General features: G+C 43.6%; 1 protein-coding gene across 1 annotated transcript; it reads right to left on the bottom strand.

The window, feature by feature from the left end:
* Positions 1 to 2,646: 2,646 nt before the first annotated feature.
* T265_10175 (hypothetical protein) lies at positions 2,647 to 11,309 on the bottom strand (the record flags this gene model as incomplete). Its single annotated transcript, XM_009176468.1, has 5 exons — positions 2,647 to 2,883; positions 6,776 to 6,867; positions 7,900 to 8,007; positions 9,275 to 9,386; positions 11,133 to 11,309. The coding sequence occupies 5 exons, from the start codon at positions 11,243 to 11,245 to the stop codon at positions 2,772 to 2,774; spliced, it is 537 nt and encodes a 178-aa protein (XP_009174732.1).
* Between the last annotated feature and the right edge of the window lie 327 nt (positions 11,310 to 11,636).

Genomic DNA, 11,636 nt, shown 5'->3' with positions numbered 1-11,636 from the left:
ACTTTTGTTGTTCAGCCGACAGAGGTTTTGACAAATTCTACTCGACTTTGTAACTGACCAAGTAAAAAAAAGGTTAGTCACGACTTGCCGTACCTCATGAGTGTGCTACGAGCAAACGTCGACAAGCCTGGAGCGCATTTCGTCTGGACGAGCAAGGTGGTGGACGCTTTCAAAGATACAGGATGTCTGCCGCTTGAGGAAAGCAGTCAGGAAAATCATCCAGAAATAGGAAACTGTTCGGAATACATTGGAACAGACTAGACAGCTTTGTCAGATGCAATAGACTGATCTTGATGTCACAGGACTGAGTTCGAGTTGAATGAGCCAATTTTGCCTATTTTTTAGGAGTGCGTGAAAAAAAACGGTCAGCACTCTCTCATATGCAAAGAAAAGTTTTTTTTTTGCTGACGGGAGGAGGAGGACAAAGACGACGAATAAATATGACACGAATTGTCAGCCTCAGTATCAGACGGGTGCAGGGTAGTGCGCCTCATATGCGCGCTAATGTTCGATAGTGCCCAATCTTCCTTTACTAGTTCAACTTCGTTGCAGATTGCACTATGAAGTTTGCCCTGTGGAAATTGCGCCGCACTACTGCCTGCAAGTTGGGTGCAAAGTCACGACTATAACTATCGCTATCACCATGACTATATGTACTACGTGAACCCAACAGCACCCGATACAAAACGACATCAACACTAAGACGACGAATAAATATGACACGAATTGTCAGCCTCAGTATCAGACGGGTGCAGGGTAGTGCGCCTCATATGCGCGCTAATGTTCGATAGTGCCCAATCTTCCTTTACTAGTTCAACTTCGTTGCAGATTGCACTATGAAGTTTGCCCTGTGGAAATTGCGCCGCACTACTGCCTGCAAGTTGGGTGCAAAGTCACGACTATAACTATCGCTATCACCATGACTATATGTACTACGTGAACCCAACAGCACCCGATACAAAACGACATCAACACTCTGGCATCGAAAGCTAACCGTTGAGAAATATTCATATCATGGAAATGCTCAGGATTGGAAGCCGAATATCATCATATCGAGAAATCACGGACAAGAGTACGCCTCGAATGACAATGGTCGGGGGTTGTTTACAAATAACTTTACCAATGGCGATTCTCGTGATATGTCTCTCGCACGGGTTCCGTCAGTTACCATTTTGGGGCCTCATCATACTGAAGATATTCGTTGATAGAACGTGTTTGATCTTTTCTTTCTTTACAGGCCGACCATCTTATGTGCTTGGTGGTATCAGCGTGCTGAGCATTCGGATGAACAACGCTATATTCCGTGGATGCAGTGCTTTAAATCAAAAGATATCAACCAAACCCCATCAATTCCCTTGATTAGGTCCTCCACACAGGATGAACGCTCCTGGGCATCCTTCTGAGACATTCGGGTCCAAACTGAAAGACGTGAAGAAGAACTATGTAAACTTCGGCATCTGACTTACCCCATATTGTGTCTAGATAGTCCGGCTGAGAAAAAACAGAACGGCTGCCTGGTACTGGAGACATCAGGGACCTCTCCCATTGAAATGCTTATTTAACCATTTTACCGTAGAAATTTTCGGTTATTTTATCGTAACGCCGACTTCAAAGCCTTCTTCTGCCCAACCATTTCAATGGAATCCTATGACTTTTTTACACCAGAAAGATTGGTCTCTACCAAGTCTGCACGATATTGTACACTTGGAGTTAGTTCCCATCAAAGCGCTGTCATCCCTACCATACAGCAACATGAACTATTGAATACCACGGAGGCGAGAACCACAAATGCTGCAGATGTTACAAACTGAAAAGAACATTAGAGCTCAGCTGAGTAATTTTGATATTTTACACGTTTTTTAGGCACAGGAATTCCAAACATCTATCAGCTTTGTAGTGCATTTCAGTGCATCAGCCACAAGCCATGCACCAAGGTACAGCGGTAGCGGCTGCAGAAATCCTTCGCCCAATGACCACAAAGAGACGACTGTGCACTGATAGCTCTCGCGTGCACCAGCTAATTGTGAATAACGTTAGCAAAGGGTAATGGGTTCAGAATGAGCGTCTGGAATAAAGATAGTTAAACACGTATGATGGACCGGCTGCATCAGCGTCAGTGCCTATGTGGCTGTACGATGACTTTCAGTGTTCCTCTCCAGTTACGTTTACCATTTTGGTAACCTACACGATGAGGTGGCAGCTGTGAATACCATTTACTTTGCCGGACTATCGTGGTTTGCTGCCAGATCATTGCCTGACCTTCCCTGGAACTCTTCAATCGGTGCAAGCTTAGACGCAGAGTGCTGCCCAACATGTAAAGCACATGAACTAACTGGTGTCAAACAAGGATGTGTAAGATAGCATTCAGTGGACCTCCACACTGCTCATCGGATGTTCTAACTAGACTAGGTCGATACCGTCCACACCTAACAAGTTTCTAGAGTCCCAAAGAAACATCCGTATAGTGCACAAACTGCACGCCACAGAACACGAGCGATTAAGTATACAAGTGTATGGGAGATGCATATATGTACAAAGGCATCCGCTTCGCGGTATATATGCTTAGCAGGATATCCAGAAAGAAAGATTATATACAGACCAAAGTGTCAAAAGTGGTCATATTTGTTTCTAAACGAGTGTACGTGATCACACATCTTCATCCAACTCTTCTTCATCTGAGAAATAAGTGTCTGGACGAATGCGTCGTTTCCTATTTGGTTCAAGCACGGAAGACGTCGAGCTTGACTGACTAAGAAGGTTCGTCTGATAGTTTACAGCGGCGCTCCAGCTATCCAGTCCAGGTTCCTCGCCCTCTTCCTCTTCATCAACATCACCGTCAGCAGAATTGGTACCCTGATAAGGTTCCGTTCCCACACCGGACATCCGGGGGCGTTTGGAACTGCTGGTCAATGAGAATCAGGGAGAGCAAGTAAGAGGCATCCAGAGTTTTAGTATTGGAATATGGGCACGTAACGTGTTACGTAAAGAACCAACATGATTTTTTTCCAGTTATCCAAAGAGTTGTGTATAAAATAAACACATATCAAATCAACTTAGAATAGACGGTCCATAGTTGTACTACATGGAAAAGTCGACGTCATCTGAACGAGAAAAACCACTAAACCGAATGGTGGAACAGGTAAAACCTCGTTGAAGCATACACTGCTTCTAGTCCAAGAATGTAAGCCACTGCGTACTTAAGATCAATGAAGAACTTTCAGTACATCTTGAGGATGACCATCTGTGCAAAAGGCAAGATTCTTCCGACAAAACATAATATGCACATTTTGAAAGCCAGATGTCAGTTACGTTGAATCATCGTGTTGTTCACTGTTCCAGGTGCACATTTCATTTGTTCCACTTTTCAGTAACCCCATTATCTGAAAGTCGTGTTCAGGTTTGTAGTTTGACTTCCGAAATCTCCGAAAGAATAGTAGTGTCAACAGGCAGCTCGTGTCGGCTTACATGGCACACACTCATCTGTCCCCAGGCGTGAAAGCTGATCATGACAAGTGGGAGGCTCATATCGCTACGACGGCAAATACAGACCCAAAAATGACATCCAGTAATGAAGAACAGAATTACGGTAAGCGTTAGTAAGAGCAGATAATTGTGATTTGGACAAAATCAGAAATGGCGCCAGGCACAACGGACTGAGGTGAATGGTTGGTAAAGTCTAGCTGTAACACTCTTGCAGTGCCTAGCTGCCAAGCCACGAGGGCCGAGATGCCGCCGGGTCGCCCAAGCCTGGACAAGAGCGATCGAGTTCGAACCAAGGAATTTATGGTCAGTAGGTTCGCGCCTCAACCACAGAGCCATCTGAAGCTTAACTGGATGTTCAGTTCTCTTAATAATCCTGCGTGAAGAGATTGAGTAACCGTGACTGTGATGACTGGCCAATCAACAGGGACAGTCCTTGAAATTGCAGTACATCATGGGATGTGCTTCAAAAGTCTTTCAATTTAGCAGAAGTCCTTCTCGTGGACTATGGGGAAAGAATAGAGTAAGGCCATATCTAGTGTGGGAACATACGTGTTTGTTAACCTCACTAGAGGGTTTTATGGTACGTTTAAAATACTCAGTGAGTGACTTTGACTTTTCAACATGGAAGGACCAGCTGGGATTTCTCAGGAGTTGACTCTAATTATTCTCTGATACCGAATTTTGGAAAGGGAACGTCAGACTGTGACTGATGGGGGGAGGAAATGAAGACAACAGACATCCTTGAAGTACGTCAGGGTCACCAGGATGTCACAAAAAGCAGCAAACCCATGTCATCGTTACTACGTAAAAAGTGACTAATTATACCACACATAATGATGTTCAGGAGAAAGCGCGACTCCCGATAGACACGGCGTCAATCTTCAGTAAGCAGTCATTTGCATGAAGCAGTGCAAACTACTGGTCGCAAGTTCGTGGAATCTACAACCCCAAATGGCCAACTAAACGATGTGGAGAAGAACTGCCGGGATGAAGGCCATACCTCAAACCATCCTCAATCAAGTGTATGAAGAGCCACGGGGACAACCAAATGCGTTTTCTAGTTACTTCCTTCCAACTTCACTGATGCCATCCATTACCAGTGGCTATTCGAGGACACAGATTGTCGAAGACCTGCAGAGGCCGTTTGCAATCATACAACACAGCTCGTAGCCTGGTAAACACGATTCTTAAGACTAAATCATAATTTCTCAGTGACTCAAGTGGTACAAATTGTCGATCCTAGTCTTTGACAACTACCTACATCAAACGTCACAATTAGCGAAGCCTGTACGGCAACCTACAACTTCCAGTCTCCTACTGGATTACGAGAACAATGTTCGGAGGCAGTATATGCCGAGGTCTAAGGGTACGTGGTGGAAAGTGATGAAGTTGAAATAACATAAGGGCGCGCAGCTGTCAACAGTGGTTGCGATCAGTCTGGTGAATCCAAGTCACGCGCCGCAAACGAGTTCCTTTCCCATAGTCCACCAACAGTGCATACCATTAGCCGTATCGTGACTCAAACACTGGATATCTCATATGCGAGGCAAGCTAATTATCGCCACACCACCATTTTGAATCAGGTCTTTCCGGAATGACAAAATTAGGTAATACATAATCAGCAAATAAGGTCAAAATCCAACAGGAGCTGGTAAATGCGCGAGAAGTCAGGAAAACGCAAGAACTGGATTTTCAAGAACGAACCACAGTCAGTTTTTAGGAGATATATTGGATGTAGAAAAAATTTGCTCCTCCTGGTCTTGTATGGAATTAGTTGCAACCAATTATCTGACTCATATTGAAACATTTGAATTGTCAGGTATTTTACTATAGTACATCGGCAACAGCTCAGATTCCAGTACTTGAACATAACTGTTAAAACGATTGACCCAGAAAGCGCTAGCGACGCCGGTTCAGCAACACAGCCCAAAAGTTTCAGTAACACCCGTATGTCGTTGCGTATGTTACTAATGCCGGTTGGGAAAAATTGATAACTTAAACGTGGGTTTAAGTTTTCGAGTGGAGTCACCCTGTGCTGAACATTCAAGAACCATCATAGCGTTGTTTAATACCAGTTGGCAATCGTCAGTAGTGCAGCTTCATGGGGCTTCGAACTCACAGTATTCCGGTTGGCGGTTAAATACTACACCAATCAGTCCAGCACAATATAAATTGCATGAAACATTTACTTGAGTAATCGCCTGTCCAGCGAGCAGCACTGCTGAAGGATGGTGACACAAAATCCTGTCTAAATGCTGGCGAACTACCCATGACCAAATGTCATGTTATTCAACAATCAGCCGATCTGAATATCCGTAGAGACTGACGGTCTACATTGTTGATTTCTGACGGGGATGAAACAGCTGTAACGTGCTAGTCAGCTTTCTTGGACCGGAATAACTTCACTTGCACAGTGAAATTCATAATCGAAACCTTATGAAAACGAAAACAAACCATAGATCTTATGGGTCTTCAACCAATAACGACTCTATCTTTTTACGATACGAGCTACTGATCATCACCATTGATTTTACAAACATCTAACTGACAAAACAAAGCTCACCCTTGCCGGCCTTCGTTTATTGGGAAATGTGGCGGTGGTATGCAATTGTGATGTCCACAACACACTCAGGATGAGATGTTATGCATAAAACATGTCGATTAATATGATATAACTTACTAACAACTAGGGGTTCAGTGACACCAAGTTAAGGAACGCATTTTTAGACCCAAATTATCGACGGTGACTAGAGACCTCCCGTCAGTGCCAATTTTTCATTACAAAAAACCGTACCATGAACTAGAGCTTCGGCCGGATGCAACTGATTCGACCGTCGAAACCAAATTAGTATACAAATAAGAGTAGTTGGTGAAAAACAAAACTTCATCCATCACTGAATAGTCCTGAGCTTTTAACTGAAATCCCACAGTGACGTTGAAGTCAGTTTAAACCGAGATGTCTAAAAGCCTTATGCAGCTGCTTCATCGCTATTGAAAATCACCTGAGGTGAGCGCCTAACGATTCTCGGAGTAGATTCGGACACAAAACCAAACATTCGGGGACGAGTGGCTGATGAAATACGACCCATCATCATTCAATCTCGCAGCTGACGTCATGTGATTCAAAGTCGACTAAATCGTTTCCTCAGGCCTAACAATCAGAAAGCGTGAACTGTCTACGAAACAGGAATCCTTTAGTAACGTGTACTGTTGCATACAATTTTTGATTCTGAAAGACTGCATGAAATCTTTCAAAAGTACATCCAGGCTACGATCAGGAATCTAAGCTTACTCGGATTTTTTTCTGTCTTTTCTTTTCTTCAGCGGCGGAACCCGCTCTCCAAGCGCATTTTTAGAACACTTGTAACTGAGGTGACCGAATTCCTATAGAGGATAAAAGAAATACGATTTCGAACAAAGCGGGAACGTAGGGCAAGAAAGAAGAAATTTGAAAGCACCATTAGTGTTACATTAGAGAAGCACAAAGCAAGAAAATGTTTGCGTGTCGAACTGGAAGTTCGAATGTTTTATGTTATCTACATTCGTCAATACACATTCCCAATGGATTGCTGTTGAGATTCAAAAAGAATCACAACCGTGATAACCATCAAGTGTGTGGCTGTCGCGTACCCGGGGTAAGAAGGCTGAGATGGTCATGGGTCATCAGGGACCATATAAGTGCAATCACCTACCCATGAATGAACTCGAACCATTCTTTCAGGCTCCTGTCAAAGGACTTTCTCCAAATTCCAGAAATACGGACAGAGAAGATACAGCACAGCTACTTGGTGTATCATCCCCTCCAAAAAGACTCACACTGAAGAGATGTGCAACCCATGGAAGAATTAAAATAACCAGCGGAAAACTCTACAATGCATATGGAATATATAGTAGGAGAAATAGCTGTGGTCCATGGTAGCGGCTTACTTGGATAGACCAGAAAAGTCCTATTCTGTTTCAAGGATCCATCTGTATGTAACCTCCGAAAACGAAAATATCCGAAACTACACAATGAAACTTATCCTCGAGTGCCCATCCAGAGAGCACTCCTGTCCTGGGAACCATAGTCCCGTAGGCCCTTTGTTTTGATATCACAGAACTTCAATGTGTGTTATCAGCACATTCCAAAGTTGAAGTTTTACCCATCTAGTACCATCCTAGCTAAAGTACGCGGAAATTAGGTAACATTCCAAGACAGATGCCCTGGCTTACGACCGTTTCAAGCCATTAGTAAAAAATATGATTGTCATCTGTGCTACTATCACAAATTCGAGTAACGTGAAATATCATCTCTCAACTCTCAAAGTGTCCGGGACTGCACGCCCAGTCCGTGTAACCGGGAGACCATTCTCGACGGAAATATGATGTTTTCAAAAAGAAAAGCACAATCGGCAGTAGAAATGGGGTGGAACTTACTCCACATTCATAACATCGGGATTTGTTGGGGTATTCACGGCGCCTGATAAACTCCGCTGCTCTTCCATTATCTTTTGCGATGGAAGCTTTCAGGGTCCGACCAAAGAGCTACTGCGCAGGAAAAATATCGACGTGGTTATTTTGCAGCGGTCAAAATACGAATAGAACAGATCACGTTTGTAAACCGCGGTAGATAGTATATAGTGTAGTATGTGTCAGATAAAAGCTGGTGGACACAAATGACATGGACAAGGGTTTTCTACTTAGATTTCATTCTGTCAGTAAAGCCAACCTATGCTGAAAAGCCTAGAAAAACTGCTCAGCTGATTTATGCATATTGGGAATCATAGGCAGTATGCATCCGAGGAAACTTAGTTTCGAACCCACGACCTTCCGGCCAGTGGTTGAATGCTTAACTGTTCGACCACGAGTGGATGAACAGCAGTATGATTAGCTCTCAATTAGACAGGAAACTCATATTTTCGTGGGGTGCGCAATACTGATGATTCCCATAAAGGACGAAAGAGCTGTGCAGTGCTTCTCAGCTTTTCAGCAAAGATTGGCTTCACTGACAGGACCAAATCTCAATTGAAAGTGAGTTTTTCTAAAACATAATAAAACTGCACTGAACAGTGTTCATCAAGGTCTATCCGATCTTGTCAGATGCATTGCTTGTGCGCCAGTTTTATCGTGGGACACAACCCTGGACCCACCGGGGAAAAATGAAAAGCAATTTAAACACCAGTGATTACTGCAAATACACTCACTTGCAATTCAGTTCGGTATTCACAGGATATTCACTGAATATGCTGCACAAAGGCCGCTTCATGTCAGTTGGTACGACATTCGAGGTATCGCAGTCTATTTTCACAGGAGAATCTACTCACCAAGTTGCTGAAAACTCTTCGAATATCATAAACGAGAGATCCAATTGAGTCGAAGAGTTGTCATCAACCTTGTGAGTAGTTTCCTTCACCAGTGATTACTCTTCTCGGCTCACCGCTGCCAAGTACTTGGAAGCATTGGCTTTAAAATATAGGTAAAACGCAATTCCGTGGTAGCATCTATTATGATAGCACCGTCCAAGGGGCGCAGGTACAGCCAGTGCCAGATATGAGGTGGCCAAGAAGTCCGAAGTTGTCAGTCGGTTGAAGAGGGTCGCACAACGCTACCCACAATGTGTGAAGAACGCTGTGCACCGCATGAAGTGCGTCCTGCGGTCTAAGTGCAAGAAGTAATTGGTTCAGAACGGTCTAATCGGTATGATCCGTTAACGTAGACTCGATGCAACATGCAAGGGGCTATACATAAACCAAGTATGTTGGCGTGACTTCACGTGTGTAACATGTTCGGCATGCTTTGTTTACATACTTGCCTTTGTGTTGTTGAGCTGGGAGGCACATTGGCGGGCATCGTTCCGATCTAGGAATAATGCAAACGCAATGCCCTTGCTTTTTCTGCTCTCACGGTCTTTCACTATAGTCACCCTGGAAGACGAAAAGAAACGTAGGTATCAGGACCAAAATTTGCTACTGTCTGGGGCAATACATACAGAGGCTGTTAGCAGAAGGGCTACGAATAAACAACGGGAAACAGTTCCACCTGAGGTCCAATAACTAGCGTATAAACTGAAAAACGGAAATTGCCTACTGGAGTGACATCCGCAGGAAGGGTTCCGGAAAACACTTCCAGAGAAAAGATACCATACCACGTTGGTAAACTGGACGCGACTGAGAACCAGAGTATGGATGTGACGTTATTACAATTAGTTTCTATCAACATTGTCAAATAAGACATTGATAGGTGTGCACAACATAAAAGGGTCTTGGCGGATCTGCAATAATCCATAATCCATCCTGTCTTTTTTCTACGGAAACGAAGTTAAAGCCTGTCGCCGTTTATTGATCTAAAGTTCTAAAATAACATTGTCTGAAACAGAGAATGAGGCCAACATCCTGAGTTCTGAATACATACAGCCAAGAAAACAGTAAACATGGTCCATACTGGACAAAGTAGTTTCGACACGCTGGAAAACGTCAACAGAGCCACAAAGTTTCTGGCGTGTTGAAGCCTCCCTCACATGCGCGGGCACCACGGCTGACTGACTAAAGAAAGGAGACATACAACATTTCTGAAAGAAAAACACCGCTTGCGCAGCATGTTACTCAATAACTATTCGGCTGTGTTCGCTAGAACCACTAACTAAGTGTGAACTGCAGTTCATGCCCTATATATATACACTTTTGGACATATTCTCCATTCGTTTACTCAATTCCTCACTCGCCTTAGCCTGACTAGTCAGTCAGGATCGCTTCTAAGTTTAATCATCATCCGGTCCTCATCTAGATTTTTCATTGAGATGGCGGTGCCTAAGAAAAAGGTATACCTACATTTGTCGGTTTTCGATGAGTTGTTCCCACGTAGTACCTGAATCCCGAGTAAGGAATAGCGAATGACTCATTTAAGTATCCTATATTCGCCTCAGAACTTTCGAACAAGCAATGTGCAAGTAAGGGAAAAGCCGCGTATATGTACTAATAAAACTGCGTAAAGCTGGATGTGGTGTAAAATGCCTCAATGTGTTTAAATTGGTTTAGGCAACACGTATTGATAAATGAGTGCATTTTGAGAAAAATTATACCCAACAAAACGTTTGGGATTAAATGACCTATTTTGTGCATCAGGGGCCCAACAAGTCAAACGGTTTTCCGTTCATCTTCTGTAGTGCTAATACTTTGGTGTGTGAATAATTTGAAAAGCCCTGAACCGACACAAGTCGATAAAGCATTGATGTCTACATGACAAAGATACCTCACTGAATTACTCTGTAAAAGTCCTTCAAAGACCGATTGTTGGAAACAATCCGAACTGAAGGTTCAGGTACGTATTGACGGGTAACCACTGATTTAAAAAAACGGCGTCCACCCAAGCTACATGAATGCAGGTGTTTATCATTTATGCGAGAAGATCCAACACCATGAAATGAATACTAAATGCGCTCTCTTCGAAGTATCCAGTGACTCTTCATCTTCCTGCTACTTAAGTGCAAATATGCTCCGTTGAGGAAAATTCGACTTCGCTAAATTGGTGGCCGTAGAGTTCCAGAAATAGAGTACGAGCCAGAATCCTGGCGATAAACATAACTGGCAAATAAATTTTGAAAAAAAAACGTAATCCCTCATTAAGAACAGGACTCTGAACGCTTGCCATAGTAGAAAACATAAAATGTTTACCTCACTACTCGCCCATACGGATTTAGTATCTGGTGCAAATCATTGTTCGTCAGAGAGAAAGGCAGGTTGCTGATGTAAACCGTACTCTTGCTTGGGGCAAGACCTCCACTCATATCCCCCGTGGGGTAGGATGATCAGAGGAACTGGAACTTCTGAGAAGATGGACGAATAAGATGGAAGCTGAAATGAAATGAAAGCAAGCACCAGCATGAGAATTATAGTTGTTCCAGATGCTCCGAATCAAATCATTCAGCCATGGCACCTTTTCGGTGCAGTGTCTGTGGAGCAAAGGTGACCCCCATAAATTCTTGGTCCTCATTAAGGCGCTGTACGCCAATTCCCGCGGTCGCGTAAAGGTCTACAGGAAGCTCTCTCCTGAGTTCACCACATCAAGTGGTGTCCGACAGGGCTGTCATCTTTCACCTTTCCTTTTCAACTTCGTCACTGATACGATCATGGGAGACTCACTACAGCCTCTAATGCCTGTGAGGTAGAAGTGCGCCC

The sequence above is a fragment of the Opisthorchis viverrini genome (genome assembly GCF_000715545.1).
Source record: "Opisthorchis viverrini unplaced genomic scaffold opera_v5_339, whole genome shotgun sequence".
In the NCBI taxonomy this organism is placed as follows: Eukaryota; Metazoa; Platyhelminthes; class Trematoda; order Opisthorchiida; family Opisthorchiidae; genus Opisthorchis; species Opisthorchis viverrini.
Note: the sequence above shows the minus strand (reverse complement) of the source record. Positions and strands in the feature narration are given on the sequence as shown.